General features: G+C 38.5%; 1 protein-coding gene across 3 annotated transcripts in view; it reads left to right on the top strand.

Annotated features, from left to right (window-relative positions):
• Positions 1-17,419, top strand: part of LOC149172629 (nucleolar complex-associated protein 2-like) — a 186,393-nt gene that overhangs the window by 48,934 nt on the left and 120,040 nt on the right. For all 3 annotated transcript variants that reach the window (XR_016259090.1, XM_089424387.1, XM_089424386.1), the window contains exon 2: positions 16,139-16,293. Coding sequence is in view for 2 of the 3 variants with exons in the window: in XM_089424387.1 (XP_089280513.1) it covers positions 16,164-16,293 (130 nt within the window). In the remaining variant the exon portion in view is untranslated. The remainder of the gene's footprint in view (positions 1-16,138; positions 16,294-17,419) is intronic.

Raw genomic sequence — 17,419 nt, 5'->3', positions numbered from 1 at the left:
TTACAATTATTTCTTTTTAATAGGGTCACAAAGAACATGCCCTTTGACTTTTTCTTTTGACCAAAAATAAAGCATGAAGAACATGCTTGATAATAAAATAATAATAATAATTCTCTCTTTTTTTTGTTTTTACATGAAATACGTAAGTACAATAATTATGAAGACCAAACCTAGTTACTATTTCAACACTTATATCCACTTGTAACAGACTGCCAAACTTCACCACCAAGAGACATCAAGCGTGTTCTCATTCTTATCTTCCAAAAGACAAAATTTGTTCCATCAAAGAAAGGTTTTAATTGATGCTTCTCTACTAGCCATGGCCCCTTATAATTTCTTCCAGCTGTAAGACTGTTCTTGAAAAGGCTTGCTCTGATACCAATTGTTGGAAACACTGAGGTGGGAGGGGGTGAATCGGTTTTTTGTTACTTTTGACAAATTTTCACTTAGTTAATCTTGAAACTGAATTCACATCACATAATCAATCATCCACAATGTATGAACACAAAGATTAAAGTGCAAATCAAAATTTGAAGAAGAAATACTTGAAAATAATCTTTAATTTATTACAATCTCTTGTGAGGACACCAATCCTCTATAATCACAAACTTACAAAAATTCCAGGCTCCAACCTATCAAGAAGATGAGGACACCAATCCTCAGCAAGCACCAACTTATAGTAATTGCAGGCTCCAGTGTGAACTCTGTAGAATATCCTTGAAATTTTGCAATTGCTATGATGAACAATCTGAAACAACTTCGATTCACCAAGACACATAATTTCTCTACTTTAAATTTGCAGCGGAATAGAACAAGAAATAAAAACAGTCACAAAAAATTAAATGTCAGACCAGGAGCAACTCCAGACTTGGTAGAACAATTCAGAAAAACTGATTGGTATATTTCATTAGGTAGCTATTGTTTATATACATGAATGTGACTGATCAGTTCATCTTCTTGATGACTGTTCACATTCCGGGTACACCCAACCGCTGAGGATTAGGTGTCAACAATTCCCCCCCTTAATCTGAAGGGATGTTGGTGAGTCCAAGCATCGTTCTGAATCTTTCAAGCTTTTCTCTTCCAAGCGCTTTGGTGAAGATGTCTGCAATTTGCTCATTTGTGGAACAATGACGGAGATGGATTGTTTTGGCCTCAACATGATGTCGGATCAGATGATATTTAGTATTGATGTGCTTAGTACGATCATGGAACTTTGGGTTCTTGGCCAACTTTATTGCAGAGGTGTTATCAATCATGAGTGGAGTTGATTGTACTTGTTTTACCTGCAAATCTTCAAGAATTTTCCTGAGCCACACAATTTCTTTCATTGCTTCAGCTGCTGCCACGTGTTCTGCTTCTGTTGTGGAATCTGCTGGAATTGATTGTTTTCGTGATCTCCAGGAGACAGCTCCTGATCCAAGACTCATAGCATATCCTGAAGTAGATACCCCAGTTTCTTTGTCTCCATCGAACTCTGAATCAGAGTATCCAATCAAGCTGAAGTCGTCCACCTGTGTATACTTGATTCCAAGGTCTTGAGTTCCCTTCAAGTACCTTAGAACTCTTTTTGCAGCAGACCAATGTCCCTCACAAGGCTTTTGCATAAACCTGGAGAGGATTCCAACAACAAATGAAATGTCTGGTCTGGTAGTAGTGAGGTAGATGAGACTTCCTACAAGTTGTCTATACTTTGTTGCATCCTCAAATTCTTTTCCTTCAATAGATGTGAGCTTTAAGTTTTGTTCCATTGGAATAGAAAGAGGATTGCACTCTGTCATGCCAAATCTGTTTAACAAATCTCCAATGTATTTCTTGTGAGAAAGAAATATGGATTTTGGATGTTGGGTTACTTCAATGCCAAGATAGTAATGAACATAGCCCAAATCAGTGATTTCAAAATTTTTTCCTAATTCTTTCTTTATGGATGCAATATAGCTTTCATTGTTCCCTGTCATTAAAAGATCATCTACATATACCACAAGATATACAACTGTTTTGCCAACTTTCTTGACAAATAAAGTTGCATCATCAAGATCAAAATGATTGAAGTTGAGTTTCAGAAGATGCTCAGTTAGTTTTTCATACCAGGCTCGTGGTGCTTGTTTGAGGCCATACAAGGACTTCACAAGTTTGCATACTTTATGTTCATGTCCTTTCACAGCAAATCCTTCAGGCCGGGACATAAAAACATTCTCGTTTAGATCTCCATTTAAGAATGCAGTTTTTACATCCATTTGATGGACTTTCCAACCGTTCTGAGCAGCTAGTGCAAAGAGTGTCCGGATGGTGGCCCATTTTGCTGTGGGGGCAAAAGTTTCCTCATAATCGATCCCTTCCTTCTGTGCAAAACCTTTTGCCACAAGCCTAGCTTTGTGCTTGTCAAGTGAGCCATCAGCTTTGTATTTGTTCTTGTAGACCCACTTGCAGCCAATTGGTTTGGTTCCAAATGGAGGGTCAACCAGCTTCCAAGTGCCATTCTTTATGAGGGCATCATACTCCTTTTTCATTGCTTCTTTCCATTCATCATGAGAAGCAACTTCTTTGAAGGAAGTTGGTTCAAAATCTGTAGACAAGTTCAATTCACAATCATAAGTAACATCCATATCAACAGGTGAATTAGAGTCATCTACATCACCTCCATTTTGTCGGTTTGAATTTCTAGTTCCTGTTTTTCCAATTTCATCAGGATGAACACTTTCAAGTGTTTTTGTCAGCCACTTTGGGGGACCTTTCTGAGATGGTCCAGGCTGCTCTGTTGATTGAGTTGGGACTGAATCAAGATTGAGTCTCCCAATTCTATCAATTCCATCACTTAAAGCATCATCCGTTGTTGGAGTTTCATGCAGGGGAGATTGTTCTTCAGAAGAAGATTCCACATGTTGTTCTAGTATAGGAATCCCCCCTTCAAGATGTGGAATTTGATGATCAAATTCTTGAAATGATTTCGTTTTTGCGAATCTATCCAAGCGATCAAGTTGCCGCTCAACAACATTGTCAGATTTGGATGATTCAAGAAAAATGACATCTCTAGATAAAACAAACTTTTTATTTACTTCATCATAGAGGCGGTATGCTTTAGATGTGTTTGAATACCCCAGGAAGATACACTTACGACTTCTAGCACCATGTTTGTTTCTATGTACCTTTGGTATCAAAGCATAACAGGTAGAACCAAAGATCCTGAGATGTTTTACCGAAGGAACATGTCCATACCACAATTCATAAGGAGTCTTGTTTCTTATGGCATCAGATGGACATCTATTCTTTATATATGCAGCACATAGAACAGCATCAGCCCAAAACATTATCTTTACATTTTTGAAGAAAAGCATGGATCGTACCATATTCAAAATTGTTCTATTCATTCTTTCTGCTACACCATTCTGTTGGGGATTATAAGGTACAGTTGTTTGATGTTTAATCCCATGTTGGCGAAGATAGTGTTCAAATTCATTTGATGTATATTCTTTTCCATTATCAGTGCGAATAGACCCAATATGAGATTGTGCATCATTTTCAATCCATTTATGAAAATTCTTGAATGTTTGAAAAGCATTAGATTTGTTCTTTAATAAATAAACCCAACACATTCTGGTGTAATCATCAATAAATGTCATGATATATTTATTTCCATTTGCAGAAGGAACAGGCATTGGACCACATAAATTTGAATGAATGAGTTCAAGCTTCCTATGTGCTCTTGAATGTGAATCATGAAAATACTGTTTGCTATGCTTTCCTAGAATGCAAGCATCACATTGCTTATGTTTCCTAGGAATTGTAGGTAAACCAGCAACACCATTTTTCTTCAATAAGCGGAGACTGTCATAGTTTAAACTTTAAATGTCCAAATCTAGCATGCCATAATAAACTTGATGGAAGTGTACCTTCTTCATGATGAGAAATATATGAGAAATGTTGTGCATGAGCAGAGGTTCCTTGCAGTTTGAGAAGCCTTTCTTCTTCTATTCCCCTCATGACAAGTGAGTGGTCAGATGCTTTTCTTACCTCAAGCTTGCCATCAAACATATGAATGGAGTGACCTTGCTGGCGGATGTGGACCAAGGACAGCAAGTTTCTCTTGAGTTGTGGAAGATATAGAACATGATCCAGAAGAAAGTCTGGAAGACCAGGCAGTTTAAGCCTGATTGTGCCAAGCCCTGATGGCTTGATTTTTGACTGATCTGCAAAGTATACTGCTCCATCAACATTGTCAGTGAAATCTTCAAAAAAATCTTTCCTATGAGTCATATGACAGGTTGCTCCTGAATCAAGCAACCAATCATTTTTCGAAGAGGCAAGTGAAGCATTAAACAAATCTTCATTTACTCCAATGTTACATTGTGTCTCAATATAGTGAGCGGATTCAGGTGCTTTACCTTTGTCTGTATCATCAGTTTTACCTTTCTGCTGGTTTCTTTTCTGCTCAATTTTGTCCCATGGTAGCTTGCATGTAGAAGCATCATGTGATCCATTTCGTTTGCAGTGAATGCAATGCAGATTTGCTTTTTCTGCTTCAGAGTGTTTGCCCCCCTGCCTTTGAAGTATCTTCCTCTTCCTCTTTGTCCACCTCTTCCTCTTGTAGAATCTTGAGCAGGATGCTTTTCTTTATGAGCAAGGCAAACAGTCTCTTCAGAAGATTCAGGGACTGTCTTCTTTCCAAAGGCTTTCTCTCTTTCAGCAAACTTTTTCACAAGAGAGTCAAAGGTTATATCTTTAAGATTTCCATTTGCTTGTAAAGACTCAAGATAATTGGAGTAAGTAGGATAGAGTGCCTTGAGAAAAGCAATAAGAGGGATATCCAGCTCAACTTTAGTGGATTTGATATCATGCATTATGGATTTAACTTCAGATGCAAGAGCAAGAGGATCATTATTTTTCAGTTCAAGAGTGAAGAGTTTAATCATGAGCTGAACAACTTCAAGTGCAGAATGTGAGTCATAAAGTTCTTTCAGCTTTTGTAAAGCTTCAAAGGCAGTTGAATATGATGAAATATGGCGACTTACTTCTTCATTTACAGATGCTGCGATTAATGCATAGGCTTTGCTGTTCTTGTTTTCCCAAATGACAAGCTCTTTATCTGATGTAGGCTGCACAGGGTCTTTGTCTTCTTCTCCGACACACACTCCTTTCCACAACTCATTGTAGATGAGAGTGTGTTTTACCATCCGGGACCATTCAGGATAGTTCTCCTTGCCAGTGAGAACTATTCCTACCATAGAGATGATTGAATGCATTCTGTAAAAAAAAATTACTTCTGCTGATAAAAAAAAAATTCCTTACGTTACAGCCTTCAAATCCCTCTAATGTTTGCTAGAAGCATTTCATATCACTTCAATATATCATGCAATACTACTATGTTTTAAAAAATGCGCAAGGGATCACTTCAATATATCAATTCAATGTATTAATATATCACTTCAATATATCAATATATCATGTAATACTACTTTGAAAGCAGCGCAATATATAAATGCTTTGAATGATATAAATGTTTTGAATGATACTGCACAATACTCAACACTTTCAACTATCCCAGCAGCTTCGTGTCCAAGAATGCATGGAAAAAGACCCTCTGGATCCTTTCCGCTCCAAGTATAAGCATCTGTGTGGCATAGAGCCACATACAATATCTTTATGCGGACCTCCCCAGCCTGAGGTGTTGCGACTTGGACATCTTCAATATACGCGCGTCAGCTGTATCCATTCATTTGATCTCTGTTTCTGTGTATATAACCCTCGGCGATGTCGACACAGGGTCAGGTCATCACATGCAAAGCTGCTGTTGCATGTTGGTGAGGGTGTTACTGAGGTTCAACCATAGAGAGAGGGCTCGGATAGGTCGGGAGCGTGGACAAGCAGAGGCTTACCACCTCTGCTCTTGACTTCACTGGTGTAGAGAACCAGAATACGGAAGCGGATTCTCTGTCAAGAAAAGCACAAGATGTAGCTAAAGGTACCTTGATCTCGGAAGAAAAGATACGGGCATGTATCAATTTCTGAAACCAGCTTTTGAATATTTTAACATTAGTGGACGGCCTCGAATCCGGCAAGGGGCTCGTGGAGGGAGTGGATGCCCGATACAAGATAGGAGAAATAGATGGGATCGTTCACTGTTACGAGAGATGTCAACGGAGACCCGGATGAAAGAGGGGCAGAAAGACATCTATTATGTCACCGGCGAGAGCAAGAAGGCGGTGGATGCTATCGATGAATATGCCATAGGGAAGCTCAAGGAGTACGACGGGGGAATGTACCTGAGAACAACGAGCTGCAAGTCGGCGTCGGAGGAGAGGAAGGTGCCGTAGAGCCAACGGCAGAGGCGGTCTGAGGTGGAGCCAGAGGAGGCCTCCTTGACAGTCAGGAGGTCGTGTACGCCGTCTCCTTTGAAATCTCCTCAACGGAAGGATTTGGATTAGTCTTCAGTATTTCCACAACGTCCTCGATGATCTGTTGCAGAGCCGGTGCATCTGGTGTGGAGAGGCAGCGAATCAATGAAACGCAGGACAATCAATGACTTTTAACCGATGCGCAGAGAATCAATGACACGCAGGAGTTACGACTATTCTTAGGACTGGCTCTGATACCATGTCAGACCAGGAGTAACTCCAGACTTGGCAGAACAATTCAGAAAAATTGATTGGTATATTTCATTAGGTAGCTATTGTTTATATACATGAATGTGACTGATCAGTTCATCTTCTTGATGACTGTTCACATTCCGGGTACACCCAACCGCTGAGGATTAGGTGTCAACATTAAACACACTTATTTTTCACGGGAAAGCCCTGTACTTGCTCTAGAATTTTATTGGGAGATTTGAGCAATTGATCTCTTACAAGGCAATACAGTTTCACTAGAAAACACACTATTTCTTCCCGCTTAGACTAAGCTAGAAACACCCTACACATAACCCTGATCTAACTCCTCTTTACTTCCAGAGTTTCTCCCTATTTCTTAGTGCTAGAAATTTCCTATTTCCTAGTGCAGAATAAGCTCCTATCTTTTAGGAATTTACTCCTAAATCCTAGCGCAAACCAGCAAGGAAATTCTCTCCTCTAATCTGTATACAGGCTCCTCCTTAATACGCTCTCCTAGCAACAAACCCTCTCACACACACAACCTTGTGCATACAAGAATGATCCAAGCTGTGCCTTCATCCTCCTTTTATGCAATTCGATCATGCTATAATTGACAACTACAATTTTAGAACCACAAGTTGAGTTTGACTTGTTAACTAAGTCAACTCCTAGTTCAACACATCAACTCGTATTCTTCTAAATATTAACTTGCACTTTGATAGCCACATAACTGAGCCTCCATATCTGTGCATGAACAAACTAACTCGTCCACTTCATGAACTCGTACTTGACAAAAAGAAAACAAATCAAAGTTTTTCTTGACTAAGGCACAAGTCAAGAAGACCTTCTTTGCTACCATTTTCAACACTTGGTCTTAGCGAGGAAGGTGCTTATGGAAGAACCTTGTTCACTTGGATCTGTCTCCAACACTACTACGTTCTCCGCTGCTACCGCTGCTCCGTCTGAACTAGAAGACTTCCTTTTTTTCTTCTCAGAATCTGATCTGAAGATTGTTCTTTCCAACCATGCTCTGCGAGTCTATCACTTCAGTCATAAGTGTGATGTACCCTATTTTAATTTGGCAATTCAGGGACAAATTCCCTCTTTTGGACAACCTTCCTCATTCGAAGAAGACCCTCTTTTCCCTTGGCAGAATTTAATTTGGTCAAGGAAAAATATTATTTTTAAAGCAAAACCCACAAGTTCATAAAAGTACAAGTTGCCTTGGACAGGGAAAAGCTACCTCCAAAATCTCATATAAATACAAGTCAAGGCAACCTCATTTGGACATCATCATCACACATCTTCTTCTCTTTGGAGATTTGACTTCTTCTAAAATATTGCAGGTCTTTTTCTACACATGTGAGGAGGAGAGAGTCTCTTTGATTGGGCTGAAATATGACTTTGACCAACCTTTGACCAACGTTGACTTTTTGGAGTTTTGGAGTGGTTTGACCCGAGTTTTAGGATTTGTTTTGGAGGCCGAATTCTTTGGCAAGGAGGACAAATTTTTTCTGGGCACTTTGACATTCGCTACACTTCTGCAACTAGGGTTTCAACAAACTTTGACTTTGACTTTGACCAATTTTGGAGGATTGTTTTGACCAGCATTCAAGGCCACATTTTTGGATAGTTGACTAAGCTCTTTCGGAGACAAGTTGACCATTAATAATTGATCTTTTGGGACTGTTGCTGTTGCCATTGACTTTGACCATAATTGCAGATTTGTCTTGTTGACCAGATTTGACTATTAGGCTCATCATTTGGATATTGATTTGTTGGTTTTGTTGGATAGTCAAAGATTTTACTTTGACTCTTGATTGATGAATTGGAACATTGTAATCTCTCTATTGAACATTTGATGACAATCTAATATAAGAAGAATTTGAAAGTGTTTTCCTCCTTGTGGGGTTTTTCCTTGGTCTTTGACCAAATCTCGTGTCTCTTGTTATTGCTTTTGATTGTCTTCTATTGTTCATTACATTTTTTGTTCTATCTACAATTGCTATTTATCATTAGAAGATTAAATTTGATTGCTAATTAAAGAAAAGTTTTGGCTAAGTGATTGTAATAGCATAGAACAATGGAAAATTAACACCCTGTGCATATCATTGGTTGCTTCTACTGGCTGAAAGTGATACTGAAAGATCCAACTCTCTCCTAATCTCCCTTAAACAACTCTTCTACCCACTTGGCTCGAACTCTCCCTATATTGGGAGTCACTGACTGAGTGGCTGCCTCCACTCGCCTGGGGCACTGCTCCTCATCATCCTGCTAGTCGGTTCAACTGCTAACTAGCGAGACTTATTCTGAGATACTGGCTGAGGCACCATCTTGACAACTCTATCCTGCTCTCGTTCAACCATCACTTCTTTATTTTGAGAACTTCCTATTGAGAATTCAGTAGGGCAGTGAATATGTTAATTCTCTTTTACTTGATAATTGTTTGTGCTACCCTTTTCCTTAACAACTTTGTTCCTTATTATTATAGTGTGAGATACATCAAACAACTACCAAAACAATAAGAATAGTGACACAGTATGTAGGCTGCAAGCCAGGGCCAAAATCCCTCCTCTTGAGGGGAAAACCCTTCAATTTCTTCTCTTCTTATAGATCCTTCAATTGACGAATACCATGACCTAATGACATAGACAAATACCCTCCAAGATCAAGATCAACTCGACCTCTTGCTGCAACAACTTTGACCTCCTACTGCAGATCCGAAATTCTGTCTTCCGACAACCGTTGTTGCTCCTATAGAAGACTTCAATCTTTTTCGTTTGGCATTCTCTTCCCTTCGCTTGCCTTTCCTTGTGACTTAGGGCTTGTGAGACACCCTAAGTGACCTTCGCTTGACTTTCTTCTTCCTCTAAGATCGAACCAAAGATAGCCCCAACGCAGAAACCCTAGCTTCGATTTGTACGTGAGAGAGAGAAAGACTTTGCCCAAGCACTTCGACTTCCTTTTTCTCTTCTTCGTCCTTCTTCTTTGACTTCCTTTGCTTTCCTCTTCTTCGCATAGAATGAGTTGAGTGTGTCTAATGGAGGACGAGTTCCTCTCTATATATAGGCTTCTTCAAGGGTAGACGTGGCTCTTCATGTAGGCTGACTTTGATTGCTTCTAGGCCGACTTGATCTTGGAGGTATTTCGACACTTTAAAAACAAAACAAATTTTTCTTTACAAGATACAATGTGCCCATAAGGTCTTCAATATATGACAATGATTCTTAAACCTAGGACAAACCCTAGAAGCACTCAATGGGTGCTTGACCTATAAAATAAAAGGACTTGAGCATGAAACCCATGCTTCATTAATAATTTCTTTTCATTTTATAATTTACAAGAATACATTTTATACTTATGAAGACCGAACCTAGTTACACATTTTTCAACACTCCCTCTTAACTGGGGAGGTATTCATAAGAGGTACATGGTCATTCTGAATATGAAGAGATGTCATAAAAAGAGTCGGATTAGTAACCCATTTGTATAGCATCATATCAACTAGCATTGTCACATAGCAAGGCTTTGACTAACAACTCTATCTCTCCACGAAATCCAAGCACAATGCTGGCGAGACCAATGAAGTATAGACACCATAGTCATTGTCTCTCAAGGTACATACTCCACCCGGGTGTTCAACGAGTATGACCTTCCATGGGACTTTTCATCGGAGTAGTCATAGGTTTGCAATCCATCATGTCAAACCTTTTCAGCATCTTGATCACATATTTTCCTTGACCCAAATAGACTTCATCAGATCCTTGCCAGATTTCTAGTCCCAAATAGTAATGCATCAACCCAAGATCCTTCATATCAAATTCTGTTGCTAGTTGTTTTTTACATTCTTCAATTCGACCTTCTACACCTGTCAAGAGAAGATCATCTACATACAAAAGAATTATTACATGTTCTCCATCTACAACCTTAATATAAAGATTTGGATCAGAGGAAATTTTTGTGAAGCCTATTCTTTGTAGGTATGCATCCATTCTAGCATACCATGTCCTTGGTGCTTGCTTGAGGCCGTATAATGATTTCTTCAATTTGCAAACATATGCCCTCCTATCTTTAACTTTGAATCCCAAGGGTTGTTCTATATAGACTTCTTCATATATTGTCCCATTCAAAAATGCAGTCTTGACATCCATTTGGTGGATGTTCCATCCCATCGATGCTGCCAAAGAGACTAATGATCGAACCGTTGTATATCTTGTTGTTGGAGCAAATGTGTCTTCATAGTCGATGCCTTCAAGTTGAGAGAAACCTCTAGCCACAAATCTTGCTTTATACTTATCTATACTTCCATCTGCTGCATGTTTGATCTTATAGATCCACTTGGAAGTAACCACATATTTGACTTCAGGCCTAGGTACAATCTCCCAAACTCCGTTCTTCATTATAGATTGATATTCTTCATTCATGGCATCCTTCCATTCTTGATTGTTTACAACCTCTTCAAAAGTGGATGGTTCTGCTTCTATTAGTTTTTTCATGTATGCATCATACCCATAATATCTTTTGGGTTTCTTGCTTTCTCTGAATGATCCTTTTGCTGCTTCATGACCTTTTGCATCAAGTAGAGTAGAGTTTAACCAATTACATCTTTTTCTTGTTTCAGGAATAACCACAGGTTGAACTGGCTCACTAGGACCTTCTTCTTTATGCTATGATTCTTCTTCTCCCTTATCCACTTCCTCTTCAAATACAGGAAGTTCTTCATCATCAAAGTCTATGGAGAGTTCTTTTTGTTTCTTGAAAGCTATACTTTCGTCAAATATGACATCACAACTAACTTCTATGTGATGTCCATCTTTCATGTAGATTCTATAAGCTTTTGATGAGTTGCTGTACCCAACAAATATTCCCTTCATTCCTCAAGGGTCCAACTTCTTTCTTTTATGCTTGGGTATGTGGATATATACAGGACACCCAAAGATTTCGAGATGATCTACAAATGGCTTCTTTCCAGTGAACATTTCTTTCGGAGTTTTGTTGTCTAGAGATCTATGGGGACTTCGATTCTGAATGTAGACAACGGTTTTCATGGCTTCTCCCCACAGGAACTTAGGAAGATCTTGATCGTGTATCATTGCTTTTACACTTTCTTCAATGGATCTGTTCTTCTGTTCTGCAACTCCATTTTGCTCGGGATTGTATGGGACTATCAACTCCCTCTTAATCCCAGACACCTTACAGAATGCTATAATTTCTTTGGATGTATATTCTCCTCCATTATTAGATCTTAATATCTTGATTCTCTTTCTTGTAAGGTTTTCCACTTCAACTTTGAATTCTTGAAATTTTGGAAATACTTCATCCTTGGTTTTCATTAGGTAAACCTAGGTCTTTCTTGAATGATCATCGATGAATGTGACATAATATAGGTGACCTCCAAGAGATTTAGGAGTCATAGGGCCACATACATCGGAGTGAATGGGATCCAATATTTCTTTTGACTGTGAAGCACTACTTCCAAATGGTATCTTGGTATTCTTGTCTAATGCACATCCCTTACAAACTCCTTAATGATCTTCTTTCAGATTTGGAATTCCGTCTACTATGGAACTTAGAGTTGGAAGGATTTTGAAATGTAGATGACCAAGTCTTCTATGCTAGAGTTCACATGGGCTAATTTCATTGTGAAGTAGGGCTTGGGCTACATGAGACATTAGTTTGTAAAGTCTTCCTTCTCTAATGCCAATGACTTTAGCTTGATCTATACTTGAGTCTTTACTCCATACAATGACTTTACCATCAATTAAGGCTACTCTATCACCCTTTTCTTTTAGACTTGAAATGGAAAGTAAATTTTTGTGCAAACCTGGAACAAATAAAATGTTGTTGAGGTGAATGTTGCTTCCATTTTCTTGCTTTATGGAGGTTGATCCAATTCCTTTCACAGGATAGCTCTTGTTATCTCCAAGTTCCATTGAATAAGCAGTTTTTCCTTTTGATAAGGTCTTCAATTGATTGGAGTGGTCAGTCATGTGCCTTGATGCACCACTATCAATTACCCAAATGTCTTCATCTTGGAATGTGCCAGAGAGAGCCGAGAAGAGACCTTCATCCTTTTCTTTGATTGATACCTTCTTTGTAGAGAATAGGAAACTCCATGCTTCCTTGATACTTTTCTTGAGATGGCTTGCAATCTTCTTGATGAACTTCTTCACTATAGAGGAGATCTTCATGATGCCATTAGATGACCTTAGCTCTGATACCATGTTGAGAATTTAGTAGGGTAGTGAATATGTTAATTTTGTTTTACTTGATAACTGTTTGTGTTACCTTTTTCCTTAACAACTTTGTTCCTTATTATTATAGTGTGAGATACATCAAACAACTACCAAAACAATAAGGATAGTGACACAATATGTAGGCTGCAAGCCAGGGCCAAAACCCCTCCTCTTGAGGGGAAAACCCTTAAATTTCTCCTCTTCTTATAGATCCTTCAGTTGACAAATACCATGACCTAATGACATAGACAAATGCCCTCCAAGATCAAGATCAACTTGGCCTCTTGTTGCAAGAACTTCGACCTCCTACTGCAGATCTGAAATTCTATCTTCCGACAACTGCTAAATTGGTGTGGGAGGCTCAATTGTTGTCTCCTAGTGCGAGTTATCTTTGGAAAAAGACAAGCAAGTGAGTCTCAAGTTCTAAATTTGGGAAGACGAGTTACATGAGTTAGTTAGACTCAGTTAACTCAATCAATCACCAGTTCGATTTCCAGAAATAATAACTTGCCAAATTTAGCCTATTTGAAAAGCTTATAAGGAGGACCAAGGCACAATTATTCAATTGTTTTGTGAGCACGAGTTGGTGAGACAAGGCAATAGAGAGCACGAGTTTGTATAGGAGTTTGTCGCGGGAAGGGCAGATTGATAGAGGAGAATTCCTTGAGGAATGTGCTAGAATTAGGAGTAATTCCTAAATAATAGAAGTCTCTATTGTGCTAGGATTTAGGAGAAATCAACGCAAGGAAATAGGAGCTCAACCAGGCAAGGAAAGGAAAAAGCAGAATCAACATTCTTGTAAGGTGTTTCAAGCTAAGGACTAGCAGGGAGAATAAGTTGTTTTCTCTATTGAAACAGGACTGTGTTGTAAGAGATCCATTGCTCTACATTTCTACCAGTAAAATTCTCAATCAAGTAGAGGGTTTTCCTAGTTGGGTTCCCTAGAAATTTTTGTGTCTTGATTATTGTGTGACTGTATTTTTTTTTGTTCCTATTCCGCGGCAAAATAAGTAGAGAAAATGCTGTGCCTTTGAGTTACAAGTTAGTTTCAGATTTGTTCATTTAAGTAGATCATAATTTTCGTGGTTTTTCTGCATCTCGGTCATGTGGAAGGATGCCCCTGAATTAATATACCATATGGTGTTGTCTGCTGAGCTTGCCATGCAAGATATCAATGATAAATCTTTCTCGAACTGGGCAGAAAATGCATCTACCTTTGCTGATGCAACTATATGATCCTTACTGGACTCCTTCTGATTAGGACACTTAGTGGCATAGTGTCTGAATACATGGAAATGGAAGCACTAGATCTTGCTCAGATCCTTCTTCTTGCCCTTCTGACTGGACTCCACCTCTTCTTCGCCCTTCTTGGCCTTGGCCTTGCTTCCTTTGCCTGCCACCGGCATACCTCTTCCTCCATGTGGTTGAGCTCTAGGGTTGGATTTTGACATTTGACTGCAGTTGACTGAAGGCAGGACAAGTTGACTCTAATCTGAATTGATGCTAGGAACATTTTTCTGAATGTTGTTGGGTTAATTTTGCTGGATGATTTTGTATTGGGCTCATTGTACTCTCCGCTGAACATTTTATGACAATCTAATAAGAAGAAGAATTTCAAAGGGTTTTCCCCATAGTGGGTTTTTCCCTGGTCTTTGACCAAATCTGGTGTCTCTTATTGATGTGTTGATTGTCTCCTTTGTCATTGCATTTACTGTTCTATCTTCAATTACTGTTGATTGGAAATATAAATTATTGTTGAAAGATTGCTAATTGAAGAATTGAATTGGGCTAAAGTAATTGAAATAACATAGAGCAGTGTGAAAATTTAACAACAGGGTCCTCATTAATACGCTCTCTAAGCAACAAGCTCTCTCACACACACAACTTTGTGCATACAAGAATGCTCCAAGCTGTGCCTTCGTCCTCCTTTTATGCAATTCGATCATGCTATATCTGGCAAATACAATTTAGAACCACAAGTTGAGTTTGACTTGTTAACTAAGTCAATGCCTAGTTCAACACATCCTTGCTTCAATCAAGACTGAAACACATCAACTTGTCTTCTTCTAAATATGAACTCACACTTGGATAACCACATAACTGAGCCTCCATATCTGTGCATGAACAAACTAACTTGTCGACTTCATGAAATCGTACTTGACAAAAAGAAAACAAATCGAAGTTTTTCTTGAGTAAGGCACAAGTCAAGAAGACCTTCTTTGCTACCATTTTCAACAAACTCAGTCTGCAATACACCAGAACATGGACTTCAAATCAGGTCTGAACTAGATCTTCAAATAGAAAAACTCAGCCCCAAAACTCAGCCTTCAAACAATAGAATTTGTCCCTTGAAACTCAGCCTTCAAACAACATAATTCGTTGCCTAAAACTCGGCCTTCAAAATAGCAGTACTCAGCCCTGAAAACAGACCTCAAACATACCAAGAACCCTTCCCAAGAACAATTCCAAAAACCCTTCAAAAGATGTGCCAAAACCCTTTCACAGATAGCTGCTTCAACTCGGCTTCACTTCACTTCTTAGTTCACAAGGTATGAACTTTGGACCTGCTCGTTCCTTTTCTAAACACATAACCAAATTCTTGAGTCAAGTGGTTAGAAATGCTCCTTCTCACGCCTATTTATAGTGTGTTTGGACGTTGGGGCAGGGCCGACTGGTGCAACTGGCAGAATGTATAGTGAATATTAAAAAAATAATTTCTCCTCAACTGTGAGGAGTTAGAAAGTGTGCCATTAACCATTGGAAAGGTCTCAGAATAAGCTTTCCAACCATATATCTTACACTCCTATTTGAGCTAGATAATTGGAATACAATTCTTTCAAAGATAGGGTATACAAATGGGCCCTGCTTGTACTTTGGTTGGGTCATCTTGACAAAATATTTCATATCTCCTCATTCCTATGGAATTAGAGGGAGTTGCTTATAACATTGGAAAGGTCTTCAATATGTTATTTGATGATGTAATTTGCTCTTTCATTTGGACAGCCTTTAACATCAATAACAACCATTTTCAACAATATCTTTGGAATACACTACCATTAGCAAGGTTATTGGAGAACTTTACAGATGGATTGACATCATAGGTTTTTAGAAGGATATAATTATATATACCAACAAGGTCTAAGTGTAAGTGAATATTAACTCATGTATATGGTTATTCTGATTATATTAGTAAATTTAAATCAATTAGTTTACTTATGAAATCACACTTCTTGGTGAATTGTGTTGATTGTTTAATATTATTTTTACTTAGTTGATGTAAAATATTTTCTGCTGTATGACATTATTGTATACTGTCAGTTATTAGGGTTTTCAAGGAAAAATTATGGGGAAGCCTGGCAAGGGTACGAGAAAATTTGCAAAGAAACATCTCAAATCAGTCATACAGAACAGGCGCAAGTATAAACCTGTGAAAGATGCTTTAAGACGAAAAAAAACAGCTACTCAGAATTCTGGTATGTGTTTGGTTTTCCTTTTCTAAGCTTATTTTTTCTATTTTTATATTTCATTTAATGTACTTTACCTTTTTTTATCTTTTTCTTTTTGGTAAATAAAGCAGAGCAGGGACTTATAATAAAAGTATAGTTCATTTATAAAAAGACCATAGGCCAATTCTAATCAGCTTGAGCCAGTCCAGAATTCCTCTGGGAAGAGCCTTTCAGCTGTATGAAGCATTGCCTGTTATTAACAAGAAAGGACCAGACCTACCCTTTGATCTGGGGATTTACAATATTCAGAAGTGCTTTCCAAGCAGCAAGAATAAAGGTTAAGCAGAGAATCGTTCTTGTTGATCCAAAAAGGTGCAAATAGCTGCCTCTGAAGAGTAATTTCAGAGCATAAAAAGAAATCAGGGGAAGCATGAAAGTAGTCCAAACAGATAGGCTACAGCCCCAGGGTAGCTGAAAATGAACATTACTAAGTCATCGATAGAGATAGGAATCTCCTCATGGTTGCACATGGCTACCAATTGCAAACCATCTAGGGTGGTTTGGAGCTTGTAGATGCTAATGTTCACCTCTGAGATGTCCTTCTGTGGATCAGCAATGATATTGAAAATGTTCTTACCTTTGTTTTCAAGTGCATGCATGTGCTACTTTCAGTTATTTCTAGTTTAGATGCTGTTTTAGATTTGGCAGTTCCAGTTTTTGACGGTGTTTTTAACTTGTAGCTCTTCATAACGCATTTGCAGCAAGATATTTCCATCATTGATATTTAGCAATATTGAATCCAAAACATTATGCCTCACAAAAGAAAACCCTTAGCTTGTATTGCATTCAAGATATTTGACACAGCTCCAAGGGGGAATCTCCCCAAGTCCAACCACGAAAGATGACAGAGAGAGCAAATTCTTATATAGATTTGAGCTAATAAATCTCCTTACAATAAAATAGTATTTAGTGGAATACGGATCCACTTTCTTCTCCAATGGATAATGATAAAATCTTCCTAGAGCCATGCTTTTCACCATGGAAAATAAACATCAGTGGGTCTGTTTGAGGCAGCATGCCCACATAATCAATAAAATATTGAAGCCAAATAAATGAGACCCTAGCTGCCTCCTCTTCCTTTGGAACATCCTTT

This window comes from Pinus tabuliformis, chromosome 4_2, assembly GCF_031772625.1.
Source record: "Pinus tabuliformis cultivar Carrire ecotype Pingquan chromosome 4_2, CPIR1, whole genome shotgun sequence".
Classification (NCBI taxonomy): Eukaryota; Viridiplantae; Streptophyta; class Pinopsida; order Pinales; family Pinaceae; genus Pinus; species Pinus tabuliformis.
Note: the sequence above shows the minus strand (reverse complement) of the source record. Positions and strands in the feature narration are given on the sequence as shown.